Raw genomic sequence first — 25640 nt, 5'->3', positions numbered from 1 at the left:
AATGCAAAATGTTTACTGAACCAACGGGAGTATTTTAGAACTGTTAACCCCCGTCTTAAATTCGGCGATCTATGACTTACAGTCGCTGAGTGGAGTAGGGAATTGGCTATGTTCACCCATCAGGACATAAATGCACAGTTTCATTCTTTAATATAGCTGTACATAAAAAATAAACTGATTTGTTTGAATTGACAAAACACGGTTCGTTAAGTTTTTTGGTAACCGTAAACAAAAAATTCGGTAACCTTTACTAAATTTGGTATTTCTTACCAATATTTTTTGGTAACTCTGTAATCAAGGGGTCCCGGGTTCGATACCCGGCGGTGTCACATGGTGGTTCAGAACCCACTTTAAACGGTAAAGTAGGTCCACTCCCGATTAGCCGTCCTGTGCATAAAGTGGGCTTGAAACACCAACTCAATCAATCAATTTTTGGTAACTCTAAATAAATGTACACGATTACTTAAATAATTTGGTTCTGTTGTACAATCATCTGTTTGTCACCTCATTAAACAAATATTTGGTTACCATAATTTATTCTTTGGTTATTCCAACCAAACTTTTTTTCTCTGCGTGTAGATTCTTTGATAATACGCAAAACCACAAAACTTTATGCTTAGCGATCTTCCGTGGCGATGTGATAATGGAAAACTGCTGGTCCGTCAGCGGTTCTGGGTTGGAATCGTTGGTATCATATGAATTTATGTATCCAGTTATACCTTATTAGTACATCATCCATTTTCATCGATGCAATTAATCTAGAGAGATCGGTAACCAAAATACGCTTACAAAAGATTATGAAAAGGAAAGTGACATAATTCGATCTCACTTACGAAGGATTCGGGTTTGAATCCCAGCGTGTGTGTCCCTTCATCATTGTCATCCAGGATGGCTACTCACCGGGAATTCCTTGAATTCCGCGAATTATGCGTGAATTATTGGCTCCGGGAGTTATGCGTGAATTCTACTTGAATTTTACTCCGTATAGACATGAAAAATTACAACTTTTATTAATCCAAATCCTATTCAAATTATACATGTATTTATAAATGCACTGAGTCAAGTTTTTCAAAGTTGAGTTTTCGAGTTTGATTATGTGAAATTGTAAACAGTGGCGCAACTACAGGGGGTAGGGAGCATTGCCCACCCCCAACCTTGGACGGAAATGAGTTCTAGAAGGGCAAGGCGGACAAACATTGACTGGATTGATTGATTGAGATGGCGTTTTAAGTCTACGTGATGCACATTAAGGCTAATTGCGACTAGACCTACAGTTTAAAGTGGGATCCGAACCACTATGTGCCTCCACCGGCTATCGAACCCGGGACCCCTTGTTTACAAGGCGAGGACGCTACCACTGCGCCATCGGGAAGGCACAAAAATTGTAAAAGAGAGAATGGATTGGCGTGAGATGGATGAATTGGTTGTGTAATGTATTTAAATAATATGTCTTAAATAAACTTTGAACACGTACACAATTTAGTGTCCACGTCGCTCCATGTTGCATATTATGTGAAACGTATATCGTGCATAAAAGTTATACATGTTAATGTAAAATTGAATTATATTTGGAATGCATTTGTCAAGCATTTTCTGTCTCAAAGATAGTTTGTGTGCTTGTTTTCCATTATTAATGTGAAATTAAACGTGTTGAAAAAATAATTCAAATCGTTTGTTCGAACACAAATGCTTTAGCACCGACTTCTACCCCCTTTCTGCATAATTTACGAGGGTAACAACGTCTTTGATACTATTACTACTAATAATAATAACAATGTTGGTCCCGGGTTCAAATCCCAGCTTGGGCATGGATGTTTGTGAGTGTCCATTCATCAATTTCATCATATCACTCATCCCCATCTGCGCAAATTAGCCAAAAGTGGCACAAGAAGCGAAGTAAAATAAAACAAATGAATAATAATAATAATGTTATAATAATAACATTATTATTAACACTATTATTAGTGGTAGTAATATTAGTACTTTTATCCTGCCTTGAATTTTTGGAAAGTTCGCCTTGAATACCGGGAATTATACTTGAATTTTATCATGGTCCTAGAGTAGCCACCCTGTCATCTCATCATCATTCGTCCTAATTTTCTCACATATCGCATTCTAATCCAAGAGTCATCGATCTTGTTCGCGAAGTTTCAAACTCCCGTGCGAATTCACGTGGTCCTGAATGTGGCAGGAATTGTTCTGTGCACAGGCTTCTCTGGACTGCGGCTAACCATTAGAATATTTTCTTACCGAGAATCTAAACTGGAGCCCCCGTCGCCTTTGATTACATGGGCAATATGATAAGACATACCCCTAATAAGTCAAAGGTAATAACGCTTACATAAAAATTTGCGACAGATGGGATGCCGTATCCAGAGAATGATATTTCCCCTCATCCTCTTACAAATATCGCTCCATGAACGTGATTTCAAGTGGCGTATGGTTAAAAAAAAAAAAGTGCCGTTTATAAACAAACCGTGAAACACACACACACACGCACTCACTCTCTCTCTTTGTTTATCAACTCCCTCTACATTTTCACAACAGCGCATCAAAATAAGATTATCTTGTTTGCATTACTGACACTTAAGAAGTCTTGTTCACGAGTAGACCTACGAAAGCGCTGTATGTAACGTGGAGTGTTTGCCTTGTCGTTGCTCGATCGTCGTATCGCGAGTGTCTCGACAGCGCAATGCAAAGTGTGTGGACGTCGCTTGAAGTGGCTGGCTGGCATGTCGCAACAGGTTGGATGCTCGAAGGCCACTCGGCGTGGAGGGCACTTGAAAGGGAGCGTGCTCAGGGACCATGGCGGCTGCCGGCTGGGGCTGCTTCGCATTTTTGCACCGCTCATGTTTTGGAATCGCTTTTTTTAGTCTTTCGGGAGATTCGTCTCTTGTGAAATTACAGATCGTACTCTGAACGGTTCTTTGTAATTGGATCGAATTATTCATTAAGTCTTACTCTGAACAGACTTGATTTTAATACCGTCAATCAATCTTACCTCGAGTTCATGATTCTTGGTAAGTTTAGATTGGGACTTCCAAGAACAAGAGAGGCTGTCAGAATGACTCATACTGCGACACACCCAACATACAGTGGAACTACAGTGTTTCTCCGTTAAACTGTGGTTCTTATGTATGTAGTACACGTCAGCTAAGAGTTCGGAAACTGATTATATTATAACCTATCGTAGTGGAATATCATTTGACTTTTTGTTTGTTTTCTTGTACTTGATGCATATGTTTTTGGGGAGATCAAAGACACAACCTATGTGAATTTGTCGTGAAATACTGTTTTTGATTGGCGGGAAACAATGAGGACTTGGGTTTGAATCCTGGGTTGCTTTTCTCTTTTCTCTGTGAATAAGAAATTGAGCAATAATTTTACTGTGCTTGTTTCGTCAAGAAACCCAACCGAGTTCTGCCGTTTGACAGGACTTGTTTGTGGGGAAAGGAGGGAGGGAAACTCAATTCATGGAAAAGAATCCTCTGGGTGTTCTGTGTTTTTTTCCCTTATCTCTTGTCAACATATCTCCACCCTGCATCGGAGGCCGTTTAGATGCTGCGAGGACACGCCCAGGAAGTGCATCATGCGCCCAATGGCGGCGCTCGTTTGGCATCACGTGACGATGGACCAGGTTGTGTGGCGCGTGTCAATATTGCCCCAGCGACGTCCCCAAAGTTTGCTTCTCTCGCCGTCTTTGTTTTTCGAGTTGCGAAAGGGCGTCTTTCTTCTAGGAGGACATGGTCCTCGCCGATTAGTCATCGTCCCTTTCAAATATCTCGCTTTCTCCTTCTCAAAATCCACTTTATCTCATCCGTCCAAGGATCGGTTCCGTCTCTCTCCGCCTGTCAGCGAGTCCTTCATGGTTCTGCTGACAGTTTCTTTGGGAGGCAGAACGAAGCGTCTGTAATGCACAGTTCCTTGCAAGTCTCATGTACAGAATTATGCAGTGTGCGGAATAAACTTCTTGCTATAGGGGGTGTTAGAGGAGTAATCAATCTATTGGAGGATCCAAGCGTATACAAGAAATGACTGACTGTCTCCTGTACAACACTGACAAAGTTTCACAACCTGCAGAGGACATTTTGTCTTCGTAGCATTTTGCTCGTTCAGGCCTCGTTTCAACGCCACGGGTTCTCGAAAATTGACTACTTTTGCCCCCCAGTGTATGCAACAATGCAGGACAAATGCACGGTTGCCACAGACATTTATTTTTTTCTGTCGGAAGACGAGAAAATCTTTATAGTATTTTATGGATAGCCTAATTGAGTGAAGGACTGCATCCTCTATAGCTCGAATACCTTTGGGCAAAAAATTTAGACGCTAGGTATGGTATGGAGACTATGCAGGGTCTCGTCTCCAGTCTCTAAAATATAGCAAAAATAGTATATGACACGTTTCACTGCCCAAACTTTTCACATCGTGTAGATTTCGTTATGGCAAAACAATTTTCCTTATAAAGTTTATCTGTTTTATGCCTCTTTTCAACGCTACGATCTCTGTATAAAGAGAGAAGGAAAGAGAGAGAGAGAGAGAGAGCACTAGTGCCAGTAATGCATTGACTTTGCAATTACTGTAAACAAAATGTATGACTTATTTCTAAATAATAAGGTAAATATCAGCGTGGTACACGTGAAAGATTTGGAAGTAAAGTCAATTAACTTTGGATGATTTTTTCAAGCATCATAACAAAGTCTCGAACGAGATCGAGAGTCTTGCACTTTAATTTTCGGTCTCTTCGATTTTACAGAGGTCTGTCCCATTCTCGGTCTCGAAGGGTCTCATCATTCTCGTCTCTGTGACAAAACAGCACTTAGAGGGCCATGGCGTGTGAATTGGCTATCCATTGGGTGACGCGTGGTCAGCTCATAGAGACCAGATTCCAGTTGTACTCACTATGGAAAAATATTGACAAATCCCTATTAAGCCTAATTATCTTTAAAAAAATATATGAACACATATTTGTCGCAATTATGTAACATAAGTGAGTCAGACGTGACGTGAGTATAGAACCAGCCTCCCCACCGTGTGAGGTCTTGTCCCTCTCGCGAGAGGCGACGTGACACACTCTCCGCAGATAAAGCCAGCCCACAAGGACCTGTCCCTGAGAAGAGAACAACGGTCCCACGCGATACCCGCAGCCTATCTCCCCGGGGGGGAAGTCGCTTATCTCGTGCCTTGGTTTCTTCTTGTAATTAGCGGAGGAGGCGGCAATTAAGGCGTTTGGCACACCGAGATAGGGTGGACGGAGAGTTTGTTGGCCTTCTCCGCCGTCCCTGGTCATCTTCGGATCGGCGTTCGTTTGAAGATGCTCCTCTCGGGGGCGTGGACCGAGTGCGGAGCTGCTCGCAGATAGCTTATCTCGCCAGCCAGCAACTGCGCTGACTGATAGGTGCGCCAGCGGCTGTGTCATGGTCTGGTTTGTTTATCTGGCCGGCGCAGAAACGGCATTGATTCCTCAACGACGCAGAAGCGACATGTTTGTTTTTATGGAACTTGTCCGATTTTCCCCTTTCCACTTGAACTTCGGAACCAGTTAAAAATACGTTATTTCCAAAAAATACTTCAAGGCTTGCTGGCAGTATTTCTCCACAAAAGTGAACATTTAGAATCTTATTACACAAAACCACACACAGGCATATGTTAAAGATTCTGCAGTTTTCCTACTCTTAAAAATGTTCCTCACGTTTTATAATTACTATTCAACTGTCAAATTAAAACCTTAGTTTGCTTTTGTTTCTTCTGTATGTAGGGTTGCACAAGTTTCTTTAATTTAAGCACAGACCTATTGCTGATGTATTTCAACTTTGAGTTAGAGCCTGTATACCTTAAGAAGAATAAGGCTTTGGGGTCTACGTACAGTCACTCATGAGCCACTGCGAAGGCCTTTCCACCCATCTGCCTGCAAACTGAGGCCACTGTCTAACTTTCTCCTCCATTAGTAAACTTGCTGGTGTGGTAAGCATGGACAGAGATATTGAATTTTTATTTGCCGAGAAATTTCTGTAAGTTATAGGCTGACAGAGGGCAAGAAAACACTCTTCTTCTTCACTGGTGCAGGTTTGTATGGGAGGCGCCATCTTTAAAGTAACAAGAATGGCGTTTTGAAGCTCACTTGATCAGTGTTGCAGCTTGAGGTCGTTTTGTAAATAACAGTTGATACCTCATGTAAATTTGAACTGTATACAGTCTGCCCCAGTAGCGGCTGCTGCCTATTCGCGCACTCACAAGTGCACACCCAAATAAATGTGCAATGTAATTGATTTTTATTATATGTATTCATTGAAAGCCATTTCTTCAAAACAGCAAATGTTCCCAGTACACATTACCTTCCATTTACTTCCTTATGTCAGATTTTCATCTTTTCTATCTGAGTAACTCGCGTCGGATGGACGGCATGAACACAATTTGGAAGTACACACAGCTGCACCTGGCTGCACATCGAAATGGCGCTGTGCTCGACGGCGGGTAGAGGAAGCAGAAGCTCTTATGGCTTGGATTAAGGGCATTCGGACTCTCTTTGCACAAAGAATTGTGACATAGTAGCAACGGACATTCGCTGTTCCCTCTTCGTGATGTAGTGTTGCAATCTTTCCACTCCTTGCCGTATGCCGGCCGGAGTGAAGAACAATCTATGCATCATTGCAAATTGAGAGATTTTTCCTCAGCGAGGGAAATTTTGATCTCTCTCACCTCACGCGATTCTGAGCAAAGCATTGAAATCCGAATGAGGGGAGGGCGGGAAAGGAAGTAAAAATGGCGTGGCTTGTAGTGACGAGCGTACTAGTCAACCATGCAAGGAGAGATGCGATCAGTGGAATACGTTAGTTTTATAAAATGTCAGCGGTTTGAATTAAAAACATTCACATTGTCGTAGGAATTGGTGCATTTAGACGCTCTGACTTGTATTTGGAAGTTCAACGAAAATTTCAAATAATCAGAGTATAGGCCTAATCTTGTATTTTTGTCACAGAACAGTCAGTCCAATTCTTTATTCAGTGCATATGAGAATCTGTAAATTGTACTATTATGTCACTGATTTGAGATAATTTTTGTAGAGGTGCTGGCAAGAACTAGTTGCATTTGATTAGGTTTCGAGGATCCTCATTACAATGATTAAAGTGGAAGTACATTAAAAATGGTAATTAACTTAAGTGTACGATGAAATGTTTATGTGGCATTATACTTGGGTTTCTGATGGGACATAATTTACATTAGAGAAAGATAATATACATTATTAAAACACGGCTATTACACAAAATTCTGGCAATATTATTATCCTTTACAAACCATAGCAGTTTATCGCCATAGCGTTGCGAGTAATTTTGTCAGGTCGTCGAATGCTGAATTTTCTACAGGTCACGAAAGAGACCAAACAACACATCTTCTCTCGTGACCGATTAAAACAATCACTAGGGTATTTCGATTTTGTAATAAACCTTATTTTTTAAAAATGATTTATGAAATACCGGGTGTCCACAATTTATTTTTACAACTTCAAATCTAACTAATGAAACGAGGTACAGCTCACCGCTCACGAGAAGATCCCCAAACGAGGGGTGACGGGGAGCGGTGGTGAAAGAAAGGATCGGTCCATTTGCAGATTTTAGGGGTAGCAGAAAGCCTTCCGCTGCGGCTTTTCGAAGTGCGTGGGAGTTGATTTGCGTCAATCACGCAGAGTGTGTGTCCGCAGCAACAGTTTGCTGCTTTTCTTTCAGTGGCCAGAATACTTTTGTATTGCTTATCCTGTGCATTATTTAGACTGTATTTCAAAGAAGTTTAAAAAGAATATACGGCAAAGACTTTAGGGTTACCAGTTAACGAACTAAGGCATTTTTAGATTGCAAAATGTTGTTAACTTTAGACGAAGACACACGTTTTGTGCTTACTGGTGTTTTGGTGGGTTTATAGTTCACAAAATAATTTTACACCGTTTCCATATAACTAATAATAGGCCTCATTGTAGGCAAATGTCTGAATATTCTAATATTTATTCACTATGCTCCTAATACAGTGCGTCCATTTGGATCTTCAGCCGAGAGATCGGGAGAAGCGTGGCGGGCGGCGCTGACGGAGATGCCGACATTTGCGGCCTTTAATGTCCGTTTATTTTCATGGACATATGCAGAAATTTACATAAATATTGCAAAACGAGCACTAACCTGTGTTATAAGAGTACGGTTTTAATTTTAGTAGCTTAGTGGCTGTATGTGCCGATGATTTTGACACGCCCACCTCTTGTGAAACACGGCGTAGAAGTTTGTTTGGAGAACGTTCTAACGCTGCACCAATATCATCGAGTTTTGCTTCGGTTAGAATCCGTCATTTTTTCTTAGGTGTTCTAAAATTTAACGACCCAGTTTCTCGTAATTTAAGGACAAGATGTCTAACCGTATCTCTGTGTGGAGTTGAAACGCCTGGGAATTTCTGTACAAATTGCCTACACACGTCTCGACACGAGTCTGTTTTCACGTACGTGTCATACATAAAAAATCTTTATTCTAACGTGAACCTTGCGACTGGCATTCCAATCATCTCACTGACACAACACACATACACACTGCAATAACACAAACAAGTAACTGCAAGTAACCAAGAATAACACTCTTGCGCACAGTACGAAATTAACGCGCTCTTGGTTTACATTGCTCGCCACTATATTCACAACTCTGTCTTCATCTAGTCGCGAAGGAACAAAAAAACTCGAGCTCGGATATTTCGATTGCAAGGAAGCTCACGAAAACCATTGTTTTTTAACGGTTTCGTCTGCAGCGTAATCTTGATACAGTGTCGCACGTTCGAAACCTCCAAACTATTCCCATGGCCACAAAACTCTTTAAAGGATATAAACTTAAGCAGGACGTTACTGGTCAAAACTATGATTAAAATGCTTTATTATCTGTGGCTCTTAACATCGTTTCTATAGCGTATTTATTTGTGTATATAAGAGCAGAACTTGGATGAATTACAGAAGAACTTTTGCGTGTTATAACACAGGTTAGTGCTCGTTTTGCAATATTTATATAAATGTCTGCATATGTCCATAAAAATAAGCGGACATTACAGGCCGCAAATGTCGGCATCCCCGTCAGCGCCGCCCGCCACGCTTCTCCCGATCTCTCGTCTGAAGATCGAAATAGACGCGCGGTATTATACGGTTGTGAAGCTTGGTCTCGTACTTTAAAAGAATAGCATAAATTGACATTCTGCCTCGGAGTTTTTTCTTCCAGGCCTAAAGTCAGGAAACCGTTCTTGTAAGACGTCACTGAAAACACATTTGCATTTTGGCATGGTTCAGATCGCTGATCGACAGAATTTCACTTCTCCACTGCCATGTAACGACAAGAGCATGGCAGTTAAAAAATGATGTTTATTTCTGAATTCTGTCATGAAACTCAAATCAAAGTAAGCCACGCCGAATTGCATATTCTTACCTATTGTCAGAAACTTGCTGCTCACCAAGAGCCGCGGTAGATGTCACAAATGGTTTGAAATCAAAACCTCACGCGGCGCGGCGGTGACAACAGAAGAGACGCAAAAGTCCAACAATTTTTCTTTGTTGCAAGAAAAGTTTATTTTCTTTGCGCTTGCAACTGAGAGTGTTGTATTTCTTTACTTTGAAATTGAAAAGGGAAACAAAATTAACAATTGTTTACAAATAACATTTTGTTACTAATCTTGAAGATAAGCAGCTGTCTGTACCCCAAAAAATAGGATATTTCCAAATTTTTCTAAAAACCCGCCCGGAGCATTTTTAGTACCCGAAAAACAGGATTTGTTCGGGTAAAAGAGAACTTCTGGTAACCCTAAACGACTTGCGTCGCTGCACCGGTTACAGCGAGCCCACTGTGTTTTTCACTCAGGGTGCACACCCCCGACCCTAATAGTGGAGTCGCTTGCTGCTACGTCACTTCACTTCCGTCAGGGATCTTCTCCTGAGCGGTCAGCTGTATCTCTGTTCTGTTTCCTTCATTTAAAAGAGAAACTCTCAAAGTGTTTTTGACCACCTCAATGCATCTCTATGTGTGGCCCACTTGCTGCCCGTAGGTTATCAAGGCGATACTCGATTTCCTGCCATGTCCGCTCTATTTCTTCCTCAGTAACTTTTGCGATGGCTGCAGTAATCCTTTGTCGTAGGACTTGAATATTGGGAACTGGCGTTCGGTACACAATATCCTTAACATCTTCCCATAGAATGAAATCCAAAGGGGTTATGTCGGGTGATCTTGGTGGCCACGTAATTGAGCCATTCCTTCCAATCCATCGACCAGGAAAATGTTCATCTAAGGACCTGCGTATGTGTCTCCAGAGCCCAGTGAGGTGGTGGAAAAATATATCTGGCTGGAGATGCTCCAGTTGTGGGAAAACAAATTGGTCCAGCATATCCAGGTAACAATTGAAGTTAACAGTTTGTTCAGCGAAGAAAAAGGGGCCAATGATTTGATTGTGCATAAGACCACAACACACATTAACCTTTGGGCTATGGCGATCGATTTCTCGAACCTCGTGAGGCTTTTCAAACCCCCAAATTCGACAGTTATGCCTATTCAATAAGCTCGAAACATGAAATGTAGACTCATTGCTAAACGCAACACGATTAAGAAATCCATCTTCTTCATCGGCCTGCAGTAGATGCACTTTGTAAGCATACAATCGCAAATGTTTACGGAGCACTTTCTGTACGGTTGAACGTGAAATGTTCAACTGCCTGGCTGCTGTATGAACAGATTTTGTTGGGCTACGTACAAAAGCATCACGAACACGTTCAACATCCGCTTCACTTGTGCTTGGTCGTCCAGCTCCCTTTTGATGCAGGACACTACCAGTTTCCATGAACTTTCTCTTTCTGTGCCATTCACGGATTGTTGGTCTTGATGGTAGTTCTCTGCCATACTTAGTCCTGAAATTTCGTTGGACCTGTGTATCAGATCTTGGCTCTATGAACTACGAAACACACTGTACCTTCTCCTGTGGAGTAGTCATTTTGTGGAAATGTGACCTCACCTCTTCAACACTTACTCAATGTATCTGAAAAACAGTAAAAAAAAAACTTTGAGAGTTTCTCTTTTAAATGAAGGCAACAGAACTGAGATACCTCGTTCCATTATTTAGTTATTTAGATTTGAAGTTGTAAAGATAAATTGTGGACACCGGCATAACTCTGCTATCGTCTCATCATCAGGGAAAGGTGTGTCATAACTTGGATTGCAAATGCGATTAGCAGAAACGGGCAGGAATAATTGAGTGGGAATAACACTTCTGGACGCAAGTCCAAGGTGCATACCCATAGACCCGGACCACGAGCCGCCACTGGTCTGCTCTACAATTTTTATTGGACTTTTAAGGTTTTCATTTGACTCGTGTAATATTAACTTCTAATGCCTTCCATTTTAACGTATATTTTATTGCTGGCAATATTTTCTCAAGGATGCAACTTTGTTACATTTTGTGATCACTTGTAGTGTACTTCCCCGACTTTTAAAAATTATGAACTGCATAATCTATATTCTCCATATTATTGCATACAATAATGGACTCCCCGGATTAATTAACCTCGCACTTCCTGAAAATCACTGCTAGGGTCAAGCTGTGAGCTAGCTTTTCATTTTCACACATGCAGATGACAGTTTCGTGCACCATGCGAAAAACCTAAGAGAGTTTTATTGTTACGCGATGGTATAGTGCTCTACAGTATACAATCAAGAACACTTAGGTAGGCAGGGCTTGCAGCACGCACAGGAGGGGATAGAAACATTTGCAGGATCTTGGTTGGGTAGTCTGATGGTAAAGGACCTATAGGAAGGCTAATTCGAAGATACATGATAATAATATGATAAAACTGAAGAAAATTGATAGGGATAGTGGATTGATCTTGCGCAGAATAGGGAGAATTAAAAAAACTTACGCTGCTGCGGTAGTGAACCTTCGGGTTTCGGAATGACAGAGTTAATTACTCTTGGGTTCGTCATTTGGTTATCTTTAGATTTGGTGTCCGTCACTTTTGGTTGGTATGTAGTGTCTTTTGAAAACGTATCCTTATGTTGCCGTTACATGAAATAAAACCAATCTCAAACTTCGCGAAATGATGAATGTCGGCTGGAAATGTTTACAAACTTCTCGAGCGCCCCACGTGAATAGAGAGAGTGCCTTCACCTTTTGCTTTTTTTGTCCGAGGCCGACCGGGAAAGGTAACAGTACACTAGATGAGACTCAATGATTCCAAACGAGGATGCGAAGGGGAGGGAGGGGAGCTTTGTATCGTTCCTGTTATTCACAGTGGACTTGCGACTTTTTTTACCCTTCAGTAGAGCCCGAGGGGGCTATGTAGGCGATGACCCAACCGTAGCCCAGGGCTGTGGAAAGCCGCCAGCTACTCTTCACTCATTCATTCTCTCTGTTCCTCTTGGATTCTGCGGCCGTTTCAGGCGACCAGCGCGTTCGAAGCTGCAGAAGTAATAGTGAAAGTAAAGAAAGCCAGCCAGCTCTTGCCTGCTTTCTCCGTGTATAATTTCGCGGAAATCATTATTTTCATCATATGTCTCATTCAAAAGACTCAGGCATCGCACTTCGCTACTTTTTGAGAAGTGTTCGTGCGTCTCTGTACACTCTTGTTCACATAAGGTGGCACATACTTGAACTGCTTAACACTATAACATGTTCCATCTAATGTGAACAGGAGGTGCAACCTGGACATAAATAAGAACAAAACGAACTCTTTGCGATGAGTTGTGCATGCGCTCTTGAACATCCCTACACTGTCGAAGAAACTCTTATTGTGGGGGGGGGGGAGTTCAATGAGTTTATGTCGTAGAAGCATGGTATTCGCCGCAAAACATGTCTTGGAAACGACATACGGCCAGAATCTGAGTGATGAGTCAAGGGAGCGGGTAATTTTATGGGGACGGTTATGTTTAATATGTGTTTCAAAATAGCATACAAAAGGTTTTGGCTAATGGAACGTTTCCTCAGCCAGCATTCACTGTAAGGAGCTCTTCTCCAGCACCTACCTCCTGGTACTTTTAAGTCTTCCTCATTTACATATCTAGTATTAAGGGTGCGGACTGGTCGACCCTTGCCTCTTTTTTCGGCGCCACCGGTGTGGAATAAATCTATAACTTTGCGACATACATAATATTTTCGTTTTCAATAACTCCCTGCGGTGGTTAGTTGTAGGTTCCTGAACATATCCTGAAAAATTTCCAAGGTTACCACACCCCCTTGTGGTCCAGCTTTCCTGAAAGACCGTAAAATAGAACACTACTACGAATAAAATAGCAATCCCCTCACGGTAGGTACATTATATTCCCCCTCGCAAAATTATGGTTCATTACGCAACGCAAATGCGAGATATCATATAGCCTAATGAGTATGTGGAAACGTACGAATATATTTTCCAATTTACATTGCCTGGTTCTTTTCCCAATTCCACTTCATTATTTTTTCTCTCTCTTTTTGGTAAGTTTCGTGGTGACGTTAGCTGTCATTTTTCAACGTCTTATTCAAGGATAGTAGTAGTAATCGCTCGTTCTCTTCTGTCGAAAAAATGCGGAAAGAGCGAGAGAGGGGGAAGGAGGGACTGCATTAGAAATGATCTAAGAGATCATCCTGCATGAACTGTACCGTCGCATGGACTCTGCAAATGCATTAGAGGGTTAGGGGAGGGAGGTATGGTACAGTACAGTACCTGAGGCCCGAGCTGCCGTCCAGACCGCCGCAGAGGGTGCTCAAGGCTGTTTCTCCCTCCCCTTCCCCCGGTCCCCTCGTAATCCCTTCAGCCAAGGAGCCTAGCCTCGCTCGAGGGGTCTTTCTCGTTTCCGGTGCGGGGCAGGGGGATTCCCTTCCTTTCCGGTGGAGGGAAGGTTTGAGCCGAAAGACGGGCGGCAGATGCGTCGGAGACTTTGGTGAACCAGCATAGGGTTTCTCTGGCTCTTCCCGAAAAGTGTTGCTCTTATAATTGCAAAAAAACTTATCTTGCATATAATTAAGACATTTATGCCCTGAACTGATCCTGTAAATTGGATGAAAATGCCGCCCTATGTTAAAATTTCAGAACGTATTGCCTCAATCTATATAGTTTTTGTCTCTGTTCTAAACATTTTAATTTTTGTTTGTATTAACCAACCCTTCTACAAAAATCTGAGCTCTCTTATTTATTTCAAGGGGTCTAGGGTTCGGTCGAAGAACAGTGCACAGTGGTTCTGTAGGTCCCGTTCCGATTTAGCCTGTATGAGCTTAAAGCAGACTAAAAACAGAACTTTTGTTTTTATTAATGACAAAGTTTCATAAGGGCACGTATCTCCGTCAGGATATATCGTTTGAGGCATATGTAGTATTAATAAGCGGTAGATCATGTTTATTTAATAAGAATTTTGTATAGGTATTCTAGAATTCCCATTCCTTTCACAAATATTTCTACATGCTGTTAGTAATTACTGTTAAGCTATAGAAAAAAATAACAGTGATATTACACATATTGGTAGAGGAAAGGAAATCTTCCTCTAGGAATGAATTGAGGAATAGCCTAGAAGGAACCAGGGAGTGAGGGGTCCCTGCCCTCTCTTCAATACTAACACTCGTTAGATTTCTATTTTAAAATCAGATATACTAGTACTTGAACAACAATCTTAACTACCTTTTTTCATTCAATTAGATTCTTTGTTTTCATATATGGTTCCCAGTGTACTTCTGATATTTCTGATCTACAAATAGATGTCTGACAAAGCTAACGTGTGATCTCAATGAAGAAAATAAAATGTCAATAAATGTGCCTCAATAGAAAATAGTTATATAATTAAGACAACACGGGCTTACGAGAGAAATTAACGTGGCGATGAGCATGAATGGATTTAATATTTGAATAAAAAACAAAAACAAAGATGGATTCTTGAATTGCCCAGATTCTATCAAAGGACTCTTGCCCTAGCCTTGCGCCAGTGACTGTACCAGAAAAAAATAGGAGGAAGAGGGGATTTAACATTTTACAATATACTACTAAATATCATTAAAAATGGCATATTTGGGCTGAAACACCATTTATATGTCTAGTTTTTCTTGCTCCCCCCTCTTTTTTTATAGACTGACCACTATATCCTTATCCTTAACTTTTTGCCAGTCTGATGTCTACACTGGATCACTGATTTTATATTAATCAACACTCTGATAACCTGGAGTTGGTCGGTAAGGATGGCTTCGTTTTCAAAAGATTCACTGCACAGTATTGTTTCATTGGATTTTAACCTACTAAGTTCTGGATCTGGGGATATTGTTTATTGAGTCAAGTATGCACTTTTACAATTGGAATTTCAAACATAAAGGGCCACACGCTTCAATAAATGTACTAGAGGGAAGGCGAAAAGAGGAAATCTGGAGGAATTTGATGAAGAAAATTCAAAGCAAGGGAGGCTGATTGAAGATTAAGAAGACGCGTGCGTACCTGGTGCGTTACGCGCAAGTGCGTTTCGCATGTTTACCCGATCACCCCCTCTCCCCGTTCTTCTCCTCCTTCGTTCGAGAGATCGAGAGAGACACCAGAGATGTCGCTGCACTAGAAATAGAGTCGGTGGTCGTGAAAATAAACATTCCTCCGTCAGTGAGTCCACTTGCAGCCGGGTGACGGAGAGAAGATGCAGAGCGGCCCCTCCCGCGGGAGAAGGGGAAGGGGGGGGGGGGGCGTTGGGGGATTTTCAGTCGTGCAGAGCTGCTGAGTAACTAGTCACTTGCATCCATGCTGGTCGATGATCTGCAAGGACCGTTTCAAGTGAATGTTCCGTTCAGCAACTTTCCTTGGAAATGTCCCTCGTTTTTCGAATGAACCCTATGTTATATATATACCCTGTCACTAGGGTTAGGATTTTTATAGCCAAGAAGCATCCTTTTTATGCCATAAAATTACAAAATATTTTATAAAATCATTATTTTGTTTTGCAGGAGTGTCCTTTACAGTAGTGCAATAAAGTCCATTGCAAACAAAGAAAACAACCCTTCATTTTAACCACTACCTGAGGCGGTATCGAGATGACACGAGACTTAGGTGTGTCTTGTTCTCAGGAGTTTATCCATAATTTTGCATTTGCGAGGGTGAAGGGATGAAATTTTCATAAATTGGGCCTTGTTCAATAATATTATGGTGTTTTGGCATAATTTATCAATGTTTCTGGATAAATGACTGTTCACTCTTGCCTCGTCCTTTGCGATATCTCGATTTATAAACATCTACCTTGGTCTCGATGGGCAGTCTCGATTTCGTCTCGAGTCTCTTATAGAGTATAAACAACGTGTCATCGAACAAACTTTCGCAGCATATAGAAGTCATGAAAGCAAACAACTTGTCTTGATTTTTATTTATTATTGTTTTAATAGGTGAAACGACGCAGTACAAGTTCGCATGTGCGTTTGCTATAAATATTCGAGTAGGTATTGGCTTAGTACGAATGCTCATATGTCTGCCGGACCCTGTGGCCGAGTGGTTAGCACATCGCGCTGCGACGCCAAGGGTCCCAGGTTCGAATCCCGCTCGAGCTTGGTTGTTTGTGAATGTCCATTCTCCCTACTTCCCTCCCTCTCTCTCTCTCTCTCTCCGCCTTTCTTTCTTTCTTTCTTTCTTTCTTTCCTTCTTTCTTTCTAAAAAAAATGTTTGTGAAAGTTCATTCATCAATTTCATCATTTCATCACTCATCCCAATCTTCGCAAATTAGCCAAGAGGTACAAAACACGAAGTAAAATAAACTAAATCAATCAATAAATCAATGCTCATATGTCTGATTAAGTCCCCAAGTAATGTAAATTTGGTTTTGGGCATTTTGTCAATTTCATATCAAAGTCTCTAACGAGACCAAGCTTTCCAGCCACTTAGTCTCGGTCTCGTCTCGATTTTTACAAGCCCGTTTCAGTAACATCCCCACAATTACACTGGATGACTACATGTTTGGTCAATCTGAAGTCTTCGCAAATATGATTTTATGAAGAATATTTTGTCAAACGTTAAACACGCCTTAAATATGACCAAAGATATGATCTGCTAACGTTCCATCGTCAAAATTATAGCCAAAAGCTCAGTTGTGATAAATCTCTGCATTTATATGAGCAATGAAACCAACGTCGTCGTGTTCACAAAAGCTAGAAACGTGTTCAAATAATTCACTTGGTAGAATAATTTTAATTTAGCATTTTTTCTCCCACTTCATTTATGGCTCGAACTACATACTAAAAGAAGACCACCTCGATGGCGTAGTGGTTGGTTACGTCGTCGCCTTGAAACCAAAGGGTTTCTGGTTCGGTATTTGGTGGAGACACAGTAGTAGTTCGAATCCCATTTTAAACTGCAGGTGTAGGCCCAGTCTCGATACCATTCCTGTTTTAAGCGGAGTTCTATTCAGATCTATTTGGATTTTTTAATATCGATATTTTTTTTAAAAAAAGATGCATATTGTTTAGAAAAAAATAAAGCGACCGTTCTCTTTGAATTGCAAACTCCTTGTTTTAATCTTCACACACTCACATGCACATGTGTATGTGAGCAGTAATTCATTTGGGGGTACTTTTTTCTTTCTTACACCTAACTGTACTTTTAAGCTATTTTTCTCGAGATGAGCATTTAGAGCTGGAACATTTGTCAATTTTAGGTGTGTAAAATGAGGACGTGTTGAGCCAATCAAGGAAGCTACGTTACCATGGAGTCAATTAGTTTTTATTTTGTACAGCATTGTCAAACTTACTATCAGCAAGGATTTATAAAAATAGGTCTGGGCACCTTCTCTGATCTCTCCAATTTTCTTGGTTCAACTGCGAGGGTAAACCAACAAAGTACCAACACTGCACCCACTCTCGGACCCCTTCTTCATTTGGAGCCGGAAAATGTAGTTCTGTTCATTCATCGTGTGGACTGTATGGGCAAATAATGGTTTACGTTACATTTATGTTGCACGATATTAAGATTTTAAAGAAAAGTGAAATGAGAGTGAATATAACATTTCGATACAAGCCTCAGAGCTTTATGTTAGATGTGACAGATGTTGGTGGATTGCTGGTTTTCATGCTTTTCACCCTCTTCTGATTGCAGAACTTGTATGCCCTTGGAAATGAATATTGTCATTTATGGATTCCATATTCCAACCTTAGACCACTATAAAGGTTATAAATAGAGCCTCAAAGTTTAAGTCCAATTCATAGCCTAAATGGGGCTGGAACTTCATTTTAAAGAGGGAATCAAGCCACTGTTCAATGTGCCTTAACCGGGGATCGAAACCTGAACTTCTTGATTACAACTACAGTGTTACCACTACTCCCCCCCCTCCCCGCGCTTTAAGTTTTTAGTTACCACATATTTTGCTGGTGCATTTAGGTGCAGGAATGACCAAAGTGTCGACTATTAATACTAATATGAGACGATTCTATTATATTTCTTATTCTACATATTTTATCTATGGCTTTTTAGAATTCCTTGCTTTTTAAATTGTTTCCGTCATGGCCTGTCTTAAATTCTTAAGAATTGTAAGTGTTATGGGCGTATCCTTTCATGTCTAACATCTTGCCTTAGCTGCAAGGACTTCTCGACAAGGAGAGCTTGCAAAAATTTGTCTATAACGTGCCTCTTTTGCTTCAAAGTATAGACATTCTTTCAGGAACTTAGCTAACTTTAACTCCCTTTGATTTTACAAAATTACATATATGTAAAACCTGCTAATATCATGCACTGGATCTTGATTACTCCTATTTCCATATTTTTCCAACTACACTTTTCTCAATCCATAGCCTCAAGGCTTCGCCATCACAGAATCCGAGTTCGAATCCTGGCTAGAACACGATTGTTTCATTGTGTTTGTCCATGTAATTAATCACTGAAACGTCAATCTCGCTTCCAGGTACGTAGTACATTCCGGTAAACTACATTTCTGCAGGTCAACGAAGCTCTGGCGCCTATTCCTAAAGGCAGTTTAATCCTCTTCAGGGTTGCGTGTTGTCCTATGTTTTATCCTTATATGTGCTGGAGATTTTTAGTCGTTAGAGAGATGGGTTGATTTTATTTGTGGGATGGGGCTCGGTCCCGCATGATGTGACGGGTTCAAATACAAGTGCCAACACACACAATTTTAACTTCAATCAACCATGATTCATCCTCATCGTCGCGCATAATCTAATGTAGTAGTGAGGTTCACAAAAATGAGAAATATAAAACACTTTTTTAAAAAAATTGTCAATGTTTGAAAATCAAGAATTTAATTATTATTTTTTTTTAAAAAAAAATTCAGGGTTTGTTAATGCTCTTACTGCCATCAAAGATTTAGAATTTGTGTGGAAGTGAACAGTAAATATTAGTTTTTTTTTCTGTAGTTACATATTTGCACATCCTACATGTTCCACAAGTTTCCACGTATTCCATTCGTACATCCTTGCGAAGGAGCTGTACCTAGACGGCCTCTTGTGACTGAGTTCCTAGAAGCCAGAATGAAGACTTGGATATTGTTTGCGCCATCATCCATTTCATCAGTTCATCATTCATTCTCGGCGTCACGATTAACCGACGGAACGTAATGTAACCGAAATAAGATAGAAGGATCTAAACTTTCTTTGTTCTTGCGGATGATTTACGTTACGATAAGTAACCTGTACATTCCAAGTGACTTTTAATGGAAATGGTTCGGGGGACTTTTTTCGTCGCGAGAGTGTCGGAACAATTGACAGCCTGCGAATGTCCCTCTCATGATTTCCGCTGCAAAGTCCTCGGAGGTTACGGAATCGGAGCGTGGTTTCTTTAGGCCCTGCTCGTAAGAGACGGGATGTTGGACCAGGTGCTTGTCGTATCCCGTTCTCACGCCCCCCCGCCCCCTCAAAAAACCGGGTCCCCCGTGGGCGGTTCGAGGCAGCGTGGGGGCTGCTGAGAGGGTATTCATTCATAAACTCGGCAGCGAGTGAGTAAGAAGGTTGGTCGCGCGGAGGCTCATTAGTTGCGCTTCGGCCGGCAACTGGGAACAAGTGGCGGCATCTGACGGCGATCGCCGGAGACAACGGTCCGTCTTTCCGTCCGTCGGTTTCGTCGTGCGCGACAGGTGCATCTAGAGGAGAGAGAGTGCGCGAGTTTGTTGCCGGGCAACGGCAGCGAGGCGGCGGTGGTTTCCGGAGCCAATGAGCGTCCGGCTGCGAAAAACAATAGCCAATCGATAGGAACAAACGTCCTCGTCGGGATTTTCGGCGGTGTCGAAGGAGGGGCCCGGCAGTCCCAGCCTCCTCCGTGTCGCAGGTGGTGTCAGTTGTGTGTGTGAGTGCACGTGTGAGGAATAGTAGCACCCCCCTCAAGTTCAAGAGCGCCCCGGAAGTTTTTGTCGGGGGGCCCCACACGGAGATCGAGTTTCTCTTGCGCCGGAAGTGCATTGTGATGATGCGGACAACCAAGTGGAAAGCCGCCCGTGCGGCGGATGAGTGCTGCTTCTGTGTCTCCCAATAACCTGGTCCTCGGTTGAAGTCCCGTTTTCCTCTAGTCATCATATCGTACACATGTATATAGACTGGGAGACGTACGCCGTTATGGGAATTAAAACTATGAAGTCCTTCAGTAGGCCTAAAGGTAAGATTCTTTCAACAGACAAATAAACTCAACGCCTGCTTGCTCGTGTGTTCTGGTTTTTAACTTCCTGTCACGCTTCATTACAAGTTCCATTGTTGATGAAAACCCCTCATACATCAGATGCCAATACATTTGAAATCGGGGATTTATCAAGATGTTTATTCTGGACAGCTGTAAGGGCTTTTTTTTTACCGTCTTTGATCTAATTGTCATTTATTGTCGACTTCACGATCAAAGTTGGAGGAGTAATATAACGTGTTACTTTTTCGGTAATTAGTATCGCGTTACCAAGATTGTACTAGTACCTGTAAAAGTAACACGTTACATTCTAATAATAGCATTCGGTAACGTTGCTTTACTTGAGTTGCTATGATGAATTCAGAATCTGTAAATACACACACACAGAGATACGTAACCAGATTTCTTAAAAATAAAGACTGGTGGTTATATTTTATTCAGAAACCTCTAGCACAGTAATTGACAATGATGTGGACTAATAAATGTATAGGGTGTAGCGTTGATTCAGTTGAAATTCTCTATCTGCTTTCTGCTGTTGTACGATTAAGTAACGGTAACACGTTACGTTTGAAACAGTTTCCGAAATTAGCGATCGCAGGTGCTACTGCACATTTTGGTTGGGAGCTTAATTGAATACATGAGTGTTTCAATTCTGATGCTTATTCTGACAAGTTAACAGCAATGCAGGAGCATGGAGTATTTTAAACTTACTTAGTATTGGGCAAAATTATTTCTTTTAGATTTCTTTGACCGGTCAATTGTATACCCCTGTAGTAGCTTCATTGTGAATATGGGTGCAAATGAATGTTCTTGATGAAATTCGTGATAAAGTGTTCCAAACAATGCCTTAGACTGGATTAGTATCCAAGACCTTTAGCAATGCAGCACCAATCAATTTGTATTCCTTTCACTGCCAAACATTGGAATCTGACGTATCGCCAGGATTTCGAAGAATTATGGTGATCAAGTAAAGTTTCAGTCCAAAAATAAGGGAATATTTTAAATTAATTCCGATTATAGTAATTTTGTTCCTTGTTTAGTCGTCGTAAAAAGCGCAGTATACAGCTAAGTTTCCCGTACATATTACTTTTAGCATCAGACATTTTTATATTTGCCACGAAGTTATCGGCATTGGTGCCCAAATACCGAAATCAATTTCGACGAAAGAATAATGTAACGTGTACCATTTTTCCCCCCTGAGTAACTTCCCCAAGTCAATTCACGATTGATATCAAGAAGTATAAAGCTAGAAACAAACAAGAAGAGCGAGGGATGTAGGGCTACATCTTCTCAGAAACTCTTTGGTGCTGAACACCAAGTGTCCGTCAAAATTGCTAAAAAATTTATACTCTATGCTGCTATCCAGAACTCCACACTAGCTAGCTCTACGTCTTCTTGGTAGCAGCTATATGACAAACAATTCAGCATATTTTAAAACGTTTCCGTTCCATTACAAAGTGATTACGCCGAAAAATATAAAGTACACATTAGTTAATTTTACCTGCCACTTATCTCACAAAAGTGTACAACATACTTATTTTCTTTTTATTTACGTGAACAAGAATGATGCGCTGTGAATTTCAATTGAGCGAAAAGAAAACAACACGATCAGAATTGTGTTATTTTCTTCGGTGATCGTGCCAGTAGGCCTATCGATAAAGATTAAACGGAGAGACGTGCATTAAAGTTACTTTTAACTGGGAGGTTTCGGGTGATGCAACACTGACGAAACTCGAAATTCTAGTGCATTAATTATTTTATTTGCCAACACTGCTGATGGGAAGTGGACAAGGGTTCTTGTGCTCAATTTGCCCCTAGAATTTATGGGGAGAAATTAATAAGACAAGATAAAGGGATATTTTTCCCTTGTATAAACATATTTCACATCTGTGACAATAATCAGTTCCCATTTGGATAAGAATTCCAACAAATGTTATACTCCTACATGAGCATTCGATATATACTAATGTATGTCCTACCGATAGCATGGTGGTTAACGCCATTGGCGGTTTCAATTTCGGTTCGGATCAACATTGGAACACTGCTTCTTACGGCCGTAACCCGAGCAAGAATACAAGAAATTATAATGTTTCCCGCTGGAAATGCATATCCTCTTAAAACATTACTGTGTGCCTACAGTTATATGTAATTTCTGCATATTTTGAAGACTGTCCTTGTATTTTTCTAGGGCAGGCTTACATTGTGATCGGATTGTCTTTACATCTCCTTTGCGATATACTCAAAGAATCTTTTCAAGGGAGTTGCCAAATAGGTACCGGAAATGATATCCTGAAATATCCCTTTGCCACGCATCATTAAGCATCCAGATTAGCTAAATGCTATGCATCTCTATTTGGAGTGGAGTTCCGGTCTTGTTTCCATTCGGTGCATTGTCATTCCATTTGCAGTTTCTGAAATTGACATTAGTTGGGGGGATGTTGCATAACGCTGCACGTCCTTGAACTTATTTAAAAATCACGTCTCGATGACTCAGGCTTTGCTTCTTACTAATGAACAATCGTGGGATTAATTTTATTGTCTCATAAAAAAGGGGGGTCCGTTATATCACATAATTCGCTCTTTTTAATTGATCATGAAGGAAAAAGCTTGAGCTTCGTAAATCTAATACTGTATGATTTGTTGAGGACTTTGTTCTTTTCTGTAGTCCTTACATCTTCTTCATAATAATTTCTTCTTGGCTTTGTATCCTTTGTTCACTCTCCTTAGTCCTCATGTCCCGTTCATAATAGTTTCTTCTTTGCTTTATGGCCTTTGTTCGTTATCCGTGATCCTTATATATCGTTCATAATCTATATTTTTGTGGCCTTTGTTCGTATTCCGTGTTCTATACGTCTTGTTCATAATAATTTCTTCTTGGTTTTGTGCCCTTTGTTCTCTCTCCGTAGTCCTCATATGTCGTTCATATTTTCTTCTTGACTTCACTCTCCGTAGTCCTTATCTCGCTCACAATGATTTCTGCTTCTTGGTTATGTATGGGATAGAATTACAAGCTCAAATCGGATCAAAATATTCGTACCATCCATTTTTCTGTAAATTAAATGTTAGGTGCAGTTTGTCGAAGACAAGATTCAGAAATAGGTATCGTATGTTGCAGTTAGTCGGTTTCGGTGAACTAGTCCATATTGAGATCGGCTCACGATGTTTTCGAGTGTCCCTGTATCAATTTCATCCAATCTTTTTTCATCGTCAGCGTCACAGGTAGGTTAAAAAGGCAGTAAATCTATGTAAATTATGAACACTGTAAATAAGTTTTAATGAAGGCTACTATGCTTATCTTCCACTAAAAATGCAACACTAAAGGATAAAATCAAATCACTGTTAATAGTGTTATTATGATTGACCAGGCACTAGGTTTAAGCCACAGAGACAAAATTTGCACCGTATCTGAAAATACTCGGCTGCAGAGAATGTGTGGTAGTACATCATAGCGAATGTTTCCATTTATATTTATATGTATGACGTACTTTATTACATGAAATCTAGCATTTATCTATCGCCTAGTTCTCTAGCTTCGGAATCTCACGTAAACTGTCGCAGATATTCCATTTCGTTGAAGATCGATGAGGGATTTTTCACCTGTTGCATGCATCCCGTCTTCCAATGCAAAGTCACGTTTGGAAGGTGTTACAAGAGATACCCGATAAACGGGCGGTAAAAGTGTTTCGATATGTGGAAAGATGAAAGAATAAAATGTACCTAGCACGGTGTCCTATCATTTTGCCTCTTACTGGTATAATAGATTTTCCTCTGGCTATAGGAATAGGTCACAGAGAGAGGATGTTTTCAGATCCCATTCATTTGTCACATCGCTGGCAAATTTTCCTTCTTACTTTTTTTTTTACCCATCTTCAACTATAGTTGAAGAAATCTTCAGAATTTCAATTGTTCTAGGTTTTCTGTAAATGTGAAATCTATTTCGTGAAGTTTAGGCTATGTTATACGGTTTCAATTAGGGAGTCTCAAATGTAGTAGATACAAAAAAAATATCATAACTTATTGAAAAAAAACGAACTTTCACTTTAAACAAAACACAATTTCTAAACAGTAGACAATGATCCCCATGGTATGTCTGAATAAGTTATGTAGAAAAGCAGTTTTTATTTGCGCGAAATGTCCATATAGTTTACATTCTCATTTACTAAATTCTCGAACAACACTAAGTCTGTTGGTCTTGTCTCTTGAAGGGTTCGGTCTCTATCTCGGCCTCGTTTTCATCCCAATTCTTAAAAGGTAATATCTGTTCCGCCTTCCTCCAAGTTATGATTTGATGTGAATAATTCCATTGATATTAAACTGCATCGGAACATTTGTACTTGAAAACTTTCAACATCCCATTCAAGATTCTAATATTCTTGCATACACATTTTTCTTGTTATAAATATCCATGCTATAACTTAAATTCGAAGACCACCTTTTGAATTTTTGTCTTAATTGCTGTCGTTGTGACGACACTATCTTACGTCAAACGTACCATTTTTTTAAGGAAATTTATTATAACTAGTTTACCTGCGCAAATTTCTTTTCATATCCAACTGGAATGGCGCCGTTGTATTACCTGGTGCAAAACAAGCATTATCCACCTTTTGTCTTACGAACGTTGGATTTAGGATCCACAACTGGGGGCCCAGATTGCCTTAGTTTCACCCAAAGTAATACCTGATACGTGAAAGAAAATAACCACCGACTAGCTAAAGATGTCCTATTTGCGAAATTTATGTGCTATTGTCTGCATTTCAGCAGGAGCGTGGTGCTGATCACATTTGCTCCATAATGGCCGAGATCATGAATGTGCGGAGCTCTTACCTCCACATCACCTCCATGGCTTGTTGCAGCGTGTAGAGAAGGTTTTCAGCTTGAAAATTTCGTTCTGTGTGTTAATTCTTGAAATTTAATTTATACTCTTCAGTTGCTTCAACTTATACAACCGTGAATACAATTGTTGGTTTCATGGCTCGTCATTGGTTGAAACTTCTAATCCGATCCATTTTAATGTATCCAGGCAAAACGAGGTGCCAGAACGAACACTGGAATGCTCCAT

General features: G+C 40.6%; 1 protein-coding gene across 4 annotated transcripts in view; it reads left to right on the top strand.

The window, feature by feature from the left end:
- Window positions 1–25640, top strand: part of LOC145985206 (transforming protein p54/c-ets-1-like) — a 266876-nt gene that overhangs the window by 137234 nt on the left and 104002 nt on the right. The window contains exon 1 of one of the 4 annotated variants that reach the window (XM_083118948.1): window positions 19913–20563. The exons of the other annotated variants lie outside the window; for them this stretch is intronic. Coding sequence (XP_082975074.1) covers window positions 20494–20563 — 70 coding nt within the window. The 5' untranslated portion in view covers window positions 19913–20493. Of the gene's footprint in view, window positions 1–19912; window positions 20564–25640 lie in introns of those variants that run through there. 4 annotated transcript variants of the gene reach the window in all.

This window comes from Lepisma saccharinum, chromosome 3 (genome assembly GCF_977018435.1).
Source record: "Lepisma saccharinum chromosome 3, izLepSacc3.1, whole genome shotgun sequence".
In the NCBI taxonomy this organism is placed as follows: domain Eukaryota; kingdom Metazoa; phylum Arthropoda; class Insecta; order Zygentoma; family Lepismatidae; genus Lepisma; species Lepisma saccharinum.
The sequence above is the reverse complement of the archived record's forward strand: the minus strand, read 5'-3'. Positions and strand labels throughout refer to the sequence as shown.